The sequence below is a fragment of the Prionailurus bengalensis genome, chromosome C2 (assembly GCF_016509475.1).
Source record: "Prionailurus bengalensis isolate Pbe53 chromosome C2, Fcat_Pben_1.1_paternal_pri, whole genome shotgun sequence".
Classification (NCBI taxonomy): domain Eukaryota; kingdom Metazoa; phylum Chordata; class Mammalia; order Carnivora; family Felidae; genus Prionailurus; species Prionailurus bengalensis.
Window position 1 is genome coordinate 16,014,437 of NC_057350.1, and position 17,379 is coordinate 16,031,815.

Here is a 17,379-nt window from a genome sequence, read left to right on the forward strand (position 1 = left end):
TTTGGGGGTAAGTCGATTTATTGATGTGTTACAACCCATCAACCAGACATACTTAAGCACAGAGGACTGGGGTTCAAAATCCTTTCCAGAAACTGGAAGCAAGAATAAAAACCACTATGACAATACAAAACCATTGTAAATTTTTAGGTATTTTCCCTTCAATATTTTAATAAACATTTCTTCTGGCATGTATTTAAGTGAACATGATCTTAGAGTCTTCGCTTCTTTATTAAACATGATTTTACAGTCAGTCTTCGCTTATTATTAATTAGAGCCACTTTAAAAGCTATAAACTTGTTTGTGGAGAAAGCACTTTTTGAAACGATTATAGTACTCTCTCATAAAATAGGAGGTACGCCTGTGAGTTCAGGACTTTAGTTGTCGGCACAGCTTGCACGTGCGTGTCACTGATGTGAAACCACTGCCCTTTGGTTGACTGCATTTCAAAATCTGTCAGGAGAAAACATAAATGGGAAGTTCCGTTATTTTTTGGTTTGGCCATAATCCTCTGAATGCCAGAATTTCCCACGCCCTCCTACCTTGTGGAATATCACCGTGGAGAACAAGATTAGAGAGGTGACTGTTGGCAGCTCTTGCCTTTGCATAGGCAGTATAATGCCCTGACCTCATGGTGCCACTGTGTTCAACGACTCCATATAAGGAATAAAGTACCCTTGTGTTTTCTTCCGCGACATTCTTTCAAAATGAAGAGAATTCAGAAGTTAGTTCTAGTCCCGTTTATAGATGCCATGGGCAAGATAATTTAAGCAAAGGCTTTCTAACCTTTGAGAATGTAAGATCATTCATGAGTCTGACCTTGACTACTATTTTCCCCCTACAGAGTAGTGTCACACTTAGGTTTTTATTAGAAAGTCACCGTTGCGGTCTGCCAGAATCACAAACCAGAGGCCACTTGCCTCAATTGCAGCTTCCAGGCCCAGATACTTAAGTAACCGAACTTGCCAGTTTCCATAGGAGTCCTGGGCTCTGATAATTGCGAAATACCTTAACAGCTCTATCGTTCCAGTTCCTGCCGAGACTGTAAGACTTTAACAGCAAGAGGATCACGTTTAAGTCGTGCCCCAACCACCCCTTATGTTTACAAACGTTCCTCAGAGATTTGGCTTCTCAAGGGTTCACTTCCGCTAGCTAGATGGTGGAGGCCGCTTATTCTTTTAAGACCCCATATGCCACAGGGTTGACTGGTGACAAGGACAGGCATTCTCTGAGCTGGGGCTGCTTTCAGACAACTATTCCACTTAGGTTCTCTTGTAAAAAGTCCCCCTGAATGGGCATCATTATCCGTCAATAATACTGTCGTCTCTTTAATCTGTGGCCCCCTCTTCACAGAAGAACTCCATCCTTCACTCCAAGTCCTGTCTGCTTCCTTAGGGACTTCAGTTGTCCTTCAGTGAGCTTCTCAGGATTTCTCCTGCCATCCCACTTTAAGTGCCAGGCCTATATTCTGCAATCGATCCTCACCCAGAACTGTTCAAGTCTTCCCACTTTTCTAGTCTCCGTTCACAAGGCTTCCGCTCTTCCAGTTCTCCTCTCACCGATCTCCCCTCTCTCTAACCTAACTGGATCCTGGAGTCCTCACTTTCTCCTGGCCGAGGAAGCCTCTCTTGGCCTCATTCCCCTATCAGGTCTGTGTCTTCACTGCTCAAGATGGCAACAGAACGGCAGTGTCAGCATTTACCTGAGGGCTTATTAGAAATGCAGAATCTTAGACCCCCACCCAAGACCTACTGATGCCCAAAGGACATGCATATTAAAGCTGGAGAACTTGAACCATGTGTATCAGTCTTACAAATAATCTCTCTTAACACCCACCACTAGCCTTGCCAGCACACTGATCATAAAACTCCAGGGGCGGCTGGGTGGCTCAGTTGGTCCAGCATCTACTTTGGCTCAGGTCGTGATCTCACGGTCCGTGAGTTCGAGCCCCACATCAGACTCTGTGCTGACAGCTCAGAGCCTGGAGCCTGCTTCCGATTCTGTGTCTCCCTCTCTCTCTGCCCCTCCTGTGTTTCTGCTCTGTCTCTGTCTCTCAATAATAAATAAACATTAAAAAAAATTTTTTTTTAATTAAAACAAAACTCCTTTCTGAATCCTACGATGAGCCTTCCCAACCACACACCCAAACAGCTGCTATTGCCAGAAAGCAAAATTACATATCCCTGTAGATTGGTAAACTCACTGAGGACTCATCAGGGTCCCCCATGTGACTGTCTAATCTTGGAACCTGTTCCTTAGTTAGCTCCTTAGTTCCACAGCTATCCTTCATAGCAACAGGCCCAGTCTTTAACCACTCCTTATAGCCTCTCCTTATCACCTTTATTATTCTCTGTAGCTGACTTCACCTCCCACTTCAGGAAAACAGATAAAACCTACCCAACCGTAAGTTGCCCATTCTCAGGAAGATGAAGTATCCTGTCCCTTTTGTTCAGAAACAACAGTCCAACTTAGTGTCCTCATCCCCGCCCTTCTGGCTTCCTCCAGGGTCTTGCTCAGTCAAACCTCTCTTTTCTGTATCTTTAACTTCTAGATTTTCCTCTTGCTCTGCAAACCCACCTAAGTTTCCCAGACTTTAAAAAAAAAAAAAAAAAAAAAAAAAAAAATTGATCTACCACTTTTCCTTTTCAACAATGCCTCAAACGTACCTATATGCTTTATTTCCAATATTGTCATTCATTGCTCAATCCACTGAAGTCACCAATACTTCTTAAAAATTTTACCATGACCTCTATACCTTCTAATCCACAAATACTTTCTAGGTCTTTTTCTCTGATATGCTGACACTTGAGGCCACCCAGTCTTCTCCCTTAAGCTTGAGCGCAGGGCAATGTAGGCAAACAATAGATTCCTAATACCCTTGTGTTCAAACTAATCCAACCAAAGGTATTTCTGCTTACTGGCAAAAGTGGCCCTGCACCATGGTGATAATATAAAAACAATTACAATTCACTCTGCCCACCAGCTCTGAAAGACCTTTCTTGGAGAATTTTAAAATTTTAAGTTGGGAGGGAGGATAGGAGAATTTCTATCACTTCAAATTCTGCACACAAATTATTGTTTATACTGAAGCATTTGAAATCCGAATATAATCCTACAGCTTCTCCAATTGTCCAAATTCTTCAACACGGAGATCTGTCAAGATCGTTGGTGGTGTCCTCCTCTTCTACATATGCCTCTTACACCCCTATGCTCACCAGAGTTGTCATTAACCATCTCTTCTCTTTCTCCATGCTCTACACAGGGGATCCTAGCCTCATAGTTTTAACCATCACCTATGTACTGATTTCCAAATCTTTATCTCCAGACCTGACCTCTCTGCCCTGAGCCTCAGACATGCACATCTAAATGTGTCCCCCTGAGTATTTCAAAAATACCTGAAACTCAGTGTATCTAAAACCAAATTCATTATCCTTTCTCTACCTCCCAACCTGTTCTTCCTGTATTTCCTACCTCAATGAATGGTACTCCCATCTACCAAATGCCTTGTCACTCAATCCAGGCCTCAGGAATCATGCTCAACTCTTTTTTGTGTACCCTTACCATCCATTTCAAGGCCTCTTCCTCAGCTTCCAGAGCCTGTATAAGCCATGAGTCTGGATAATTTTACCCCATGAAATATTCTTTCAAGCTTGCCCTCTCCTATCCTAAATTAAGCTCTCACCATCTATTGACTAAATTAATTCAACAGCCTACAAACAGAGAGCTCCTGCCTAAAATCCAACTTCCATGCTTCAGCAAGTAACTCGTATAGTAACACAGATCTGGCTGTCACCCCACTGCTTTAAACTCTTCAGTGGCACCCCACTGCATACCTAATAAAGCCCAAGTTGCTCACCATGATAATCTTCCAAACCTCATTGCATCTCACTGCTCTGGCTTCACCTCCCAACATTCTCTAGCTTTGTACCAGAAGCTCTACAACTGCTTCTACTGCTAGTCCCTAGCCCCCACCATGTCATTTTACTTGTCTTTGCTCTGGTTGGTCCCTCTGCCTGGAAAACTGAATTTCCTCTTGACCCATCACACTAACTCTTACTCCTGTAAAGAGTGGTTAAGGTGTGGTCTACTTCAGAGCGTTTCCTGAACCACCAACATACTGGGTTAAGTGCATACCACCCCCGCTCTGTGTCTATAACACTCAACCATATTAAACTGAAATTACTTGGGGCGCCTGGGTGGCTCAGTCAGTTAAGCCTCTGACTTCGGCTTAGATCATGATCTTGCAGTTTGTGGTTCGAGCCCCACATTGGGCTCTGTGCTGACAGCTCAGAGACTGGAGCCTGCTTTGGATCCTGTGTCTCCCTCTCTCTCCCTCTCCCCTGCTCGCTATCAAAAACAAATAAACATTAAAAAAAAATTTCTTTTTAACTGAAATTACTTAATGTATCTGCTGATCTTTAGTTTTGTGCCCTCAGCTCCCAAGACAATGTCTGCCACAATTAATAGAGATTCAAAAAATTAACTGAAATTAACAACCTAATAATGTTCCAAATGATTCATCACAGATCTTGAAATTGTAATGGTACAAAGATCAAAGACCCAGTCTATTCATTCTTATCAACCTCGTACTTCAGTGAGTTACTGTTGGGAGTATCTGGTAAATAAGCTATGATTTCCCTTTAAAGGATTTTCCCAAAAAGACCACTTTCACCTACCTTACATTTAAGGGTACAAAAAGGAGCCAAATCTAAGATTTCTGGAAATTTTATGTGTTTGTTAACTTTGCGTAGGTTAAAACCAGCCTAAAAAAGAGAGACAACAGATTGAGTTATTTTCCTAGAAAAGCTGTACACATTAACTAAACTGTACTCCCACCCCAATGCACAAAAGAACACCAGCATCAAACCCTAGCTCAGTCTTCTCAGGAGACTCTTTTCTTTCTGACCACTAAATGATTTTTGCGAAGTGCACACCAAACACACACCCCACACCCCAACAGATTAAGAAAGCTGCTCCCAGGGCACATGGGCTCAGTCGGTTAAGCATCCAACTCTTGATTTCAATTCAGGTCATGATCTCGTGGTTTGTGGGTTCGAGCCCCGCCTCAGGCTCTGCACTGTCAGTGCAGAACTTGCTTGGGATTCCCTCTCTCTCTGCTCCTCCCAAGCATGCCTACATGCTTTCTAAGTAAATAAATAAACTTAAGAAAAAAAAAATCTACTCCCATGAGAAAATTCTCAGTGTTTCTGCTTTAGCCATCCAGAAAAGCCACATTAGACCAGAGGTTTTAAGTGCTTAAAACTCAACAACTGGAAAATACTTTCCTGTACAACACATCCTCTCGAGCCTCCCTCCCTACCCAAGCTTAGTGCTTATTTCAGAGACACCCACCCAATTAATCAAACCCATATAACAACCACAGGAGGGAATACATTCTTAAGGTTCTTTGGAAATTTGGAACTGAGTTTAAAACTTGTACTGCTTACAGTAAAAGTCTTCCAGAAAAAAACAGGGTCACCAAAATGATGAAAATCCAAGGTATCGATGTCTTTTTATCAAGGGTCAGTACAAAGAACGTACCACACACACAACAGAAAAATAGCACTAATTTCTTAACTGTGAAATACAGCTAGTACGCTGGGCTTTTTTTTTTTTTAACCTGAAATTAAGGATAGAGTGAGATACTAATTTTACTAAAAAGAGCAACATGAATTCTAGTAAAACTGAGGAAGGATTGTGCCTAAGTTTCTCCTCCACCTTGACGGGTATCTTCATCTAAGCTTTTGTCACACCCGTATATATTTCTTACTTCTCTACTTTTTTAAAGTTAGAATTAAGAAATAACAGAAAACCAAAGAAACACAGGAATATAGTGAGACAGTAACAAATAAAGCATTAAATATTTAAAACAAATTTGAGATAACAAAAGGGTACCTGCTGAAATCTCTTTAAATGGAGAGTGAGAACAGGAGGAGCAAGAGAGATTAGCATCTGCTTTTTGGCATTGGTATAAACATGTTTCCTTTCACCTAAAGAAAAAAAGAAATTTTAGCAGTGTGGAAATGGTTTTAGATTTCTAAAGCATTCACATTTACTATAAAATCATTTCAAACATCTCAAGCAATCATCTTTAAACTTTCTGGAAAGGGCCAGATAATAAATATTTTGGGCTTTGTGGACCAAGAGCCAAAATTAAGTATATGTTGTAGGTATCAGTAAAAATTTCCACAAATTCCCACAACTTTTCACTGATGTAATTCTAAATATAGTAACAAATGAGTACGACTACAGTCTACTGAGGGAAAAAATGAAATCATTTTTGGACAGATACCATTTAATTGGGGCTCATACTTAGTACTACCATCAGATCACTTTCAAATGTTCATCAATAAAAACATGTCTAGACCCCATACAAAAACAGATGGCAGACCAAACTTGGCCTGTGGACAACAGTTTGCCAATGTCTGCTCTAAGGCGAACAGAACTGCTATAAAATCAACACAATTTACTATTTGTATTGACATGCAAATAAATAAAAAACTAGACCTTTAAAATGTTTCAACAACTCTAGGAAGAATCCTTAGGAATCCACAACCCCGCCTTACCCCACTTACTCAAGCTCAAAAAAGGGGGGGGGGGTGTTGGGGAGAAAGGGAATTGTCAGTATTTTTCTGTTGTGTATTTGAGGGAGGTTAGAAGAAAGCGCTGTCCTCCCAGTACCTGGCACTGGGCATATCTCATGAGTACACTGATGAAGTGAAGCTTCCTGGATACAAAGGAGATGAGGGCCATCACAAATGCTGACAGGAAACTGAGGATGCAAAGAAGTAGCCACTATCTGTAAGGGTAAGGACCCTGTTGTGATAAATCCCAGGGGGATGATCTGGCCACAGAAAGAGGTGTTGGAGAGCGAACTGTCCCGCTCTATCTGCTGTCAGGCTGCCACACAGCATCAGCCACTTCAATCTGTTTGTCTATCCTTCTACCAAAATATTTACACAGGAGAAGGAACTTCCAGATGCCGTCCAAATCCTGCTACAACTACAATAGCAGTACTCTACCTATGCAGTGCAAAACGGGCCCCTGAACATGAATTTCACTTTCAGTGAGAGGCTCCAAATACCTTTTACGTTTGCCTTTGGTCCACTATACTGTCTCCGGGTGCATACTTCACAAAGCAGTTTATTTGCATCTCGAAGTTTCTCATTTCGGGTGAACTGATATAAACAATGTTGGATTGAACATTCATCAGTATGGAAAGCTTCCCTGTTTGCAAGAGTACAGAAAGCAGTTTCTGGATCTTCGTTTACAACTTCATATACCTTGGTCCCAGGAGAATGACTCTCATTCAGAATCTCTATATTTATTTCATCAGGTCGAAGAGCAGCATTCAAGTTAAGGTTTTTGAAACCACTGGAAATGTCCACTTCTCCACTGCTCCCTTCTGTCAGATAGGCACCATTTAAATTCCTAGGACATTCAGTGGGAGAAGAGGCCAGACCCTCCAAATCATTATCCATGTTGACATTTCTCATATCTACTTCCTCTGTGGATTTTTGATTGTCAGTTTTGTTTTCTATCATTTTTTCTTGGGCATTCAAATCTTTCTGATTAACGCAATATTCTTTATGTGTGATTTCCTCTTCTGAGATATGGTTGGACTTAACATCCACTTCTCCCTGAAGTGACATTTCAACCTCACATTCATTATCTTCAGGATGGTCGATGGTACAGATATCATTTAAATGAAGAACTTTTCCTTGAATTTTTTGTTGCCTTCGTTGGTTCTGTGCAAAAAGCATAAAACGTTTTTTAAAAATAGGAAGAGAAAGAGTATGCATGTACCACATCAGGTTTTCTTGCTTATCAATCCAAAATAAGTTTATAAGGAAGAGTTCATTCCCAGAATTCTGATCCTAAAAGTTCCTTTACGGGGCGCCTGGGTGGCGCAGTCGGTTAAGCGTCCGACTTCAGCCAGGTCACGATCTCGCGGTCCGTGAGTTCGAGCCCCGCGTCGGGCTCTGGGCTGATGGCTCAGAGCCTGGAGCCTGCTTCCGATTCTGTGTCTCCCTCTCTCTCTGCCCCTCCCCCGTTCATGCTCTGTCTCTCTCTGTCCCAAAAATAAATAAACGTTGAAAAAAAAAAAAAAAAAAAAACTAAAAGTTCCTTTACTATCAGGGATCAAAGAAATTATGAAGAAAGTTCTTTAATTTAAAGCAGGAATAAACCATCACCAATCATCAAAATACTATTACACAGGGCAAATAAAACTGTGCAAGGCATGGTCTGTGCTCTAAGAGAAGTGACCTAGACAGAGCAATGGATGAGACGGTAACTGTTACACCCAAGCAGACTAGTATGGAACCAAGCAGGGAGTCTGACTATACACACAACAGGAAGGGGTATACCTGTGCAAGTTATGATTATTGGGTCAAAGGTTCACTGAGGGAAGAAAAAGCAAACTGAAAACTCAAGGATGCACAAGTACAGGACTGCTTTGGGCAGGATGGAGGAGAACATCCCAGGAAACAAATAGCCCAAAATTAGGGAGGAAGCAAGGAAGCCTCATGTACAGAGGACGACAAAGGACTTCCTTCCTAGAAGCATTTTATTTCCCATTTGCAGCCCATTTCCACATAGAAGGGGAAGGCATTTCAGCACACTCTTGTCACTGGAATGCCTGAAGACTCTAGGTAAAATGACAGTCCCTGTGAGGCTAATCTGTAATTCCAGACGGCTGAAGGACAATACGCAGGACACATTTTCCAATGTGTTTTGGCTAAAAACAGTTAAACCATGAAAGAAAAATGGAGAACGGACAGAAGACAATACTGTAAAGGAAAGGGAACACAAACGACTCAAACATAAAAACATACTTCACTTATGTTAAACAAAATGGAAAATAAAACTGCACTGAGATAGTATTTTCCATCAGACTGGGAGAAGTCATAGAACATAACTGCTGTCGAGGATGAAGAGAAACAGCAAGTCTCGTATGCTGCTGGTGGGAATATAAATTGGTACAACCTTTGTGGAGGGCAGTTAGATTACAAATGCAATCCCTCTTCTCAAAATGTGCCCTACAGATGACAGGTGTATAGGATTATTCCCTGCAGAGCACAGGTTATTACCTAGCAAAAGACTACAAACCTAAATCAACAGAGGAGCAGTTAAATGAACTATGGTTACATCTATAAAACAGAATAGCATACAGCTGTTTAAAACAACTGACTCTCTGTATCCTGACGCAGAAAAATCTCCAAGAGTCTAATTAAGTAGAAACAAACAAAACACAAGGTCCAGAACAGTGTGTATAATTTTTTAAAGCAGGAAAAACCAAGACTACGTATTTGTATTTAATCCTATTTCCCAAAAAACTTTGGAAGGACACGTATGAAACTAAGTAAGTGGTCATCTACGTCGTAAGAGGACAGGCTTGGTGGGGGCCTCTCACTGTACATCTTTAGAGATTTTTAAATTTTTAAATTTTAAGAACTCAAAAAATTGTTTAAGATGAACTAAAATTCTTAAAAGTTCTCACAAGTAATGCAAGATAAAAAACAAAAAAGCACAACCTTTTCTTTCAGTCACTCAGACTTCAAACGCAACCGTTGCAGATATAAAATTAGAAAAGCATAGTTTTCTTCCCAGTTACCCACCTTGGCTTGCTTTTTGGCTTGCTTCTTTGCTTTTTTCTGTAAGTGCTTACTTGTTCCTGAGGGAATGTCATTCCTCTCTTTCATGTAACTGTCATTATCTTTCTCTTCCTCGCTGTCTTTATCTTCATCCTCCATCGTCTTTTTCAAATTTTTATCATTTATACTTTTCTTACCACTCTTAAAATATGGGCCAAAAATAAAATTTTACAACTACTATTTGGTGAAAAGATTTCATGTTACCTAAATATTTTTCTACTATTTTACACTACGTTTACTTTCCACAATGTTTGAAAATATATCCAAGACAAAATGCATTCATCTCAATTACTAGAAAGCAATCCTCACATACTGACAAAACAAGCAAACAAACAAAACAGTAAAAAAGACAACTTTACATGCAAGTTAACTAGAAAGGAATATAATGAATGTTATTAGGTACATGCTCTATCACACTGTGACTGTGTCTTTTTCTAAATGCACTTCGTGTTTATCAGTGATGTACTTGTCCCACTAAGGCAGCCCTTTTTATCTTTCTCCTTTCCACGTTAAAGAGTTTTAGAAAAAGAGAAAATAAAGTAAGTTTGGTAAGACTTTAATCACTAAGTAACAGTGATTAAAGGGACCCCTCATTCATATTAATTTGAATAATGATTTATCCAATATTCATAACGTCTTTTCTTTTCTCCAACTACTACTTGATAGGAACCAAATTGATATGGCTGAAAATTGAGATACTCTTATTAACGTGTATGAACTGAAGACTTTAAAGGATTTGTGTTTATTCTTAAATAATGAAAAGAAATAGTAACTTTTAATATGAAGAAAACACTTCCCTATATGTATACCAATCAAGCTAATTATCTATAAAGAATTCTAGACACACCAACTATCCTCTTTAAAAAAAAAGATATTTACCCTAATTTTTATTCAAATCTTTAAAATTCTTCTATCTTAAATATATGTTTAAAAATTCCTACAAGGGCTAATGTACAAACTTGGAAAAAAATTGAGGAGGCTTCCGTTATAAAATCTAACACAGGGGGAAAAAAATCTACTTACATAAAATAAGTTTAGTAAGTCTTACCTGATCATCTAAAACTGGTAGAGACAAATCAAGGAAAGATTCATGAACCAAAGAGACCTTAACCAACCCAAAAAAAAAAAAAAAAGTAAAAAGAAGAAAAAGATTCACTTTAGACATTATATAGTCAGATCACGGGGGGAGGGGGACATTTTAAAATAAAGACTTAAGAAAATGAAAAATTATACAGCATTGAAAACTTAGGGTTAGGGGAAATAAATTAAAATGTTAAACTAACTCCTTTCAGATCTAAGGGGCGGGTTCATAGTCCCAGGACAGAACTATGCAGATTTGGGCAGTTGAACCAAGAACAGCTTATAAAACTAGATACTTCTGTTTTTGAAGGACACAACTCACAAACTACACTGCATTAATCTTAATGCGTGGATCCAGTCCACACCACAGCAACTTACAGTTCTGCACTCATCACACATGATTGTACTAGTTAGTTCACCACCAAAGATGCGGTCCACAAAACTTGGTATGGATTTTTTCTTTTCATAATCTATAAAGGGAAAAATGTTTATCAATTACCCTTATATAATTAACTGAGTAAGTTAAAACTATTTACTTACCTAACTTTAAAATTTTATTTTTAATTCTGATCCCATAGGCTTTTTCTGTTCATAATTACTATAATTTTTATTTTTATGCTATCATCAGCAGGATATATTCCAATTTTGAGCATAAACACAATGTAACACAATCGTGTCTTGTAAAAAGAAAAAGTTCTCACCCTAGATCTAGTCAGTGCAAAATAAACCATGCAAGTCAGTGAGACTTTCTATCAATATCCCCACTAGTAAAATGAACAGATGGGGCTAAGCTACACGATATTCAAGACCACTTCTAGCTCTACCATTCTAATATTCAGCAGCAAACATAGGAGAAAATGCATGTAACTTGTTTTACGAACTCTAAGACTGAACTCCATTTAAAATCAAAACAAAACACAAGAAAACCATCAGGAAAATGTTTCAGACAAAATCTTTCTTTTGATTTTTCTATGTTCCCAGAAATAACCTCGGTAAGTTTTCTTGGTAAGTTAGTGTAAGGTGACAATTTTACTACCTGGTCACCCAATTTTCTAAACACAAGAAATGTATCACCCTTATTCAAATGACAGGTGTACCCATTTGTACAGAAACACACTTGATGACAGATAGTGCCAACAGGGCAGGATTTTCTCTGTCACTGGCCTGGCCCTAAAGGACACCAAGGAGGCAAACAGGTGCTATGTGTTGATTCTAAACTGTGATTTACAAGTGTGCCTGGCTGGATTGGTTGGTTGAGCATCCAACTCTTGATCTCAGGGTCGTGAGAGTTCAAGGCCCACATTGGGCATGGAGTCTACTTGAAAAAACAAACAACTGTGCTTTACAATATGGTAGCCACTAGACCTTGTGAATATTAAATTTAAATTAATATTAAATAAAAATAAAAATTTAGCTCCTCAGTCACCCCAGTCACATTTCAAGGGTTAAATGGCTACATGTGGCCAGTGGCTACTATATCAGACAGCATAAATATGGAAGAGTTCCATTATCACAAAAGTTCTATTGGACTGATCTGTCCTAAACCTTTAAATGCCACACAAAACAGTAATAATGAAGTTGGTTCCACAATTAATAAGCCAGCTACTGACAACTCACAGACAAGTCTAATTCACATATCACTGCTCATTAGAAATACAGTTGACCTTCGAACAACACGGGTTTGAACTGTGCGGGTCCACGTGCGATTCTTTTCAATAAATATAGTACAGTACTGAAAATGTATTTTAACTTTCTTATGATTTTAATAACATTCTTTCCTTTACTATAAGAACAAGAACACAGTACATAATATATATTACCCATAAAATATGTGTTACTTTACTGTTTATCAGTCAGGCTTCCAGTCAACAGTAAGCTATTGGTAATTAAGTTTTTAGAGTCAAAGTTATATAAGTAGATTTTTGACTGTGTGGGAATGGCCAGGGAAAGGACTGGTACCCTTAACCTCTGCATTGTTCAAGGGTCAACTGTGTCAGCTTTTGAAATATAAAACTGTGATGTCATCTTAGCTCTACCTTTAAAAATTTCACTACAATAGTGCATAAAAATACACCAAAAGTTAAATTTTTCCAAAATATTCACCCTTGGAATTCTGAATAATTTTTTTAAATCAATGGTGATAAAGAAAAATGTATGTTAATAACTGTGAATTTGAAATACACGTGCCAATATCTTGTCCTAAGATACAGAAGAATTCAACTATAGTGTTTTAGTTCAAAAAGTCAGACATTACCTTTAACTTTATTTTTTAGTTCTTCATCCAATTTTTCAGTAGAATTACCAAATGCTTTAAGAATTCCTTTACTCACTCTCTAAAAGTAATAAAATGGATATATATATACTATTAAATTTTTAAAGGTTTATAGTTTGTTTTCCTTAGAAAATATGTAATCAAGTCAAGAAAGTGATCAAGAATTAGCTCCCCAAACTTACTGCATAAAAAATAGTATTTCTAAAATCACATTTTCAAAATTAATTCAAGGAGCTAAAAAGAATTATAAAACAAGCACTAACCCCTGAACAAAGGCACTGTCTTACTTCAAGATTTTAATCTATTCAAACCAAAGCTTTTCAGCACATGCCCACCTCCTTTGGAAAGACCACTGAAATATCATGTCCTAGAAGCAGACTGTTTAAATGAGAGCTACAGGGGACTCTGGTCCTCAAAGCCAAGCGCCATCATTACTGGGTGACCCTCAACCAGGTAATGCACTTTTTCCACATCCCAGTTTCACAATCTATGGAATGAGAAAATGATTAACAGCATCTACCTCACAGAAAGGTTGTGAGGACCAAGTAAGGAAATGCACATAAGATTCTGAGAACAGTGCTCGACATAAAATAAGAGCAAACTAAATATTATCATTATTTATCACTTGTTATCACTAGTCTTATTATTACATTTATTAATTATACTCAACATCCCCAAATACTTTACTTTATATCCTGGCAATTTGCAGAAATTTCTAAATGTAACTATGCTCCCTGACTCTTAAAAGTGAACGCACTTCCTAGATTCAAAAAGCTGTGTTAAATCACACTCAGAATAAGAGTAGGAATGCGCTGCAACTGGGAACTGTTTTGGGAGAAACATTTTCCAACGCTTTGGAGCTCTCTGGTGTAGGCTAGTACGATAGAACTCCCAAAGAACAATAATGCTCTAACCAGCAAGGAAAACAGAGCATCATGAAAAGGAGAATCGTTTCTAATTCTCTTCATTCATTCTGGTGATAAAACATACTGGTTGAAAACACTGGTATAGAAAAAAAATTTTAAATACGATGGCCTCAGTGACTAGTTTTCATTGCTTTAACAATCCTTAAGACCTCAAATGACAGACAAGTTAATGAAGATGGGATCATAAAATATACGGGTCGAAATATGCTAACTTGTTGTTCTTCTGCTCTCATTCCATCCAATAAATAGCGAAGCAGCTCCTGGCTGTCTTGCTGCTGATAGCCTTTAAACCGTACTGCTCTACAGAAAATAAAAGATAAAGAAAGAAAACAAAACAGAAAAAAGAAAGAAAAAAAGCAATGATGAGTCTTTTAAAATATGAACTATTTTTACAAAAATCTTAAGATCATATCCAAAATCTCAGAGTGTTGCAGTTTCTCAAAATTTCCCTTTAGTTCACCAACATCCTTGGCAGATTTAATTCTCACATAAAGTTCATATTTTTTAATCCAAAAGAAATAAACCACACTATAATACATTTACTGGGTTGACTTCTAACGCTACTGAGTTTTTCATATTAATTCTCAGCATCTTACTGAGGCACTGAAAACAGAATCAAGGCAGATACTCACTTTTTACAGACCTGAGAAAAGAGTTCTTTAGGTGTCACAATTCCTTTTTTGGTCTCTTGCATCTCATTAAGAAACTGGCTCATGGCTAAAGTAAGAGGGCCTGGAGGCTCAAGGTTTATTTCTAAGGGTTCCTGAATATGGGAATAAAAATTGCTTTCTTCAGTCAAATTTTGGAAACATTTATTTTACGAAAATGTAGCTAGTATTGCCTGCATTGCCAGTGTTCCTGACAAAACTGTCCCATTTAAAAATTCAAAATGTACATCAGGAACAACAGAGAAAGTTCCCGGTCACTGACTATGGATGAAGAATTCAGTTCTACTGTTTTAGTTTTAGAGTATCAGGAGCTTACCACCTAAGAACTGAAAGAGTCAGAGCAAAATATGAATAATTAAAAAAGGGTAGGAGACACCTAGGCACCTCAGTCGGTTAAATGTCAGACTCTTAGTTTCGGCTCAGGTCATGATCTCACGGTTCATGAGTTTGAGCCCAGCATCGGGCTCCATGCTGACAGTGTGGAGCCTACTTGGGATTCTCTCTCTCTCCCTTTCTCTCTCTCTGTCCCTCCCCACTCGTGTTATCTCTGTCTCAAAATAAATAAACTTTTAAAAAAATTGATAGGGTAAAATTCATTTGGCTACACAGCATTTAAGTCACCTTAAAAGCTGTAAAAAAAAATAATGTATGCCTAGGGCTTCATGCATATCAACAACTTTCCCAAGAAGGACACTGAATGCTAGAACACAGCAGAATATGACATACACATAGCAAATAAATCTAAAAGCTAAATCTATTAGCCTGAAAATGTTTAACTCAGTAGCCTAAAACAAAAGCAAACAAAACAAACAAAAAAGGTGAAAATGAGCATCAATTCTTTAAAATAGCTTAGAATGGCAGGATGCCTGGGTGGCTCAGTCGGTTTAGTGTCCAACTTCAGCTCAGGTCGTGATCTCACAGTTCATGAGTTCGAGCCCCACACTGGGCTTTGCACTGACAGCATGGACCCTGCTTCGGACTCTCTGTCTCCCTCTCACTCTGCCCCTGCCCTGCTCATGCTCTCTCTCAAAAATAAATAAACATTAACAAGTAATAATGATAGTAATTTAAAATGTGTATATTCCGAGAGGAAAATTACTGACTGTAAAAGAAAATCCTGGGGCGCCTGGGTGGCTCAGTTGGTTAAGCGTCTGACTCCTGATTTCAGCTCAGGTCAAGATCTCCCAGCTCATGAGATCCAGCCCAACATTGAGCTCGGCCCTGGCAGGGCTGAGCCTGCTTGGGATTCTCTCTCTCTGTCTCCTCCTCCCCTGCACGCGCCTGCAAGCTCTCTCAAAAATAAATCAATAAACTTAAAAAAAAAAACAAAAAACTTAAAGTACGTACAGTTAGTGCCAAATCAGGTGGTTCAATTTTTACAATTGTCCCAGACATTTTTACTTCTTTTAGTAGTTCTCTCAGCACTGGTGTTTGTGACAAATTCTGAAACGTAGAATGGAAAAGAAAAGGAAAATTATTTAAAGGCAAATCAAATATTTATTTCATCATTCAAATATTTAAATAATTCAAGTATTTCTTAATGTTTATTTATTTTTGAGAGAGACAGAGACAGAATGCAAGTGGGTTAGGGGCAGAGAGAGAGGGAGACACAGAATCCGAAGCAGGCTCCAGGCTCCGAGCCGTCAGCACAGAGCCCGATGTGGGGCTCTAACTCAAAAGAGCTGTGAGATCATGACCTGAGCCGAAGTCAGACACTCAAGTGACTGAGCCACCCAGGCACCCCTAAATAATTCAAGTATTTCTTAAGTGTCCATTCTATCGAAACAGAAAATCACTATCAACACTGCAGCCTTTATTATATCTATCTCAGGAAACAAAAAGTAATGGCATGCTATTCTCCCTACTTTATTTGGCTCATAAGTACTTCAGTTTAGAGTTTACTCATCACTTCAAAAGGGCACTACCTACTACCCAACATGAAGTAGTTACCCTACCAAGTATTTGTTTTTGTACTAGGTTATCCTGTGTTTCCCCCACCCAAGTGGGAGAATTCAAGACCAGCATGGCCTCTAACGCACCCCAATACTTAGCACAGTGTTTTATTGTCATGCGAAGTCAACCTTTCCTTAAGTATTCTTTAAAAACCCAGAAATAAATTACTTGGGGGGAAAAAAAATACTGTTAAGTAACAAGCATGCCAAAACATCCTATATTATGAGGGGAAAAAATTTCTTAATACGGGAAAAATTAACATTGGCACCTGCATAACTGCATTGAAGAAACATGTATTTCCCAAATTACTGAGTCCTTTCACAGTTATTTGGGAAGCAGAATTCGTGGAAGGATTTTCTTTAGCCAAGTTTTCCTTTTTTTCTCGCTCTTGTTCATTTTTACTCTCCTTTTCTAATTTTTTATTTTCAAGTTCAATGTTACCATCTTTTGCTGCTTTAAAAAAAAAAAGGAAGAAAAAAGATTTGGCAAAATGTGTAGTACAACTATACCAAATGCAAAGTAATACTTGGGACAGAATACTAGAATTCGTGAATTTTACCCAACATCATTATTCACCAGCTGTTTCATTTTAAATGTTTTCTAACAAATATAAGTAAATTACCATCAAAAGAGAAAAATCAATGAAACAAATTCAGAAGTGATGTAAGCAACAGTTTGACAAATAAAACCAAACAGTTTATGTCTGGCACAAATCTTCCCTTTTTTACTTAACAGAAGCTTTTTGCAAATGAGCAAGCACATCCTACTTTATGAAATTAGAGTATGAAACAATCAAGTGAAGAATGCAGACATGAAATAAATTTTTA

The 17,379-nt window shown here is 38.4% G+C and overlaps 1 protein-coding gene across 10 annotated transcripts in view; it reads right to left on the reverse strand.

The window, feature by feature from the left end:
* USP16 (ubiquitin specific peptidase 16) overlaps positions 1-17,379 on the reverse strand; it is a 27,382-nt gene continuing 10,003 nt past the window's right edge. For 5 of the 10 annotated variants that reach the window (XM_043593782.1, XM_043593783.1, XM_043593787.1 and 2 more), the window contains 13 exons: positions 16,821-17,005; positions 15,947-16,042; positions 14,564-14,694; positions 14,144-14,231; positions 12,988-13,066; positions 11,112-11,203; positions 10,702-10,758; positions 9,618-9,794; positions 7,082-7,745; positions 5,893-5,987; positions 4,674-4,760; positions 540-696; positions 1-450 (listed from right to left, as the gene is read on the reverse strand). In XM_043593782.1, the coding sequence (XP_043449717.1) occupies positions 326-450; positions 540-696; positions 4,674-4,760; positions 5,893-5,987; positions 7,082-7,745; positions 9,618-9,794; positions 10,702-10,758; positions 11,112-11,203; positions 12,988-13,066; positions 14,144-14,231; positions 14,564-14,694; positions 15,947-16,042; positions 16,821-17,005 (2,033 nt within the window). In that variant the 3' untranslated portion in view covers positions 1-325. Of the gene's footprint in view, positions 451-539; positions 697-2,394; positions 2,589-4,673; positions 4,761-5,892; positions 5,988-7,081; positions 7,746-9,617; positions 9,795-10,701; positions 10,759-11,111; positions 11,204-12,987; positions 13,067-14,143; positions 14,232-14,563; positions 14,695-15,946; positions 16,043-16,820; positions 17,006-17,379 lie in introns of those variants that run through there. The other 5 variants (XM_043593785.1, XM_043593788.1, XM_043593786.1 and 2 more) reach the window with 3 other exon arrangements.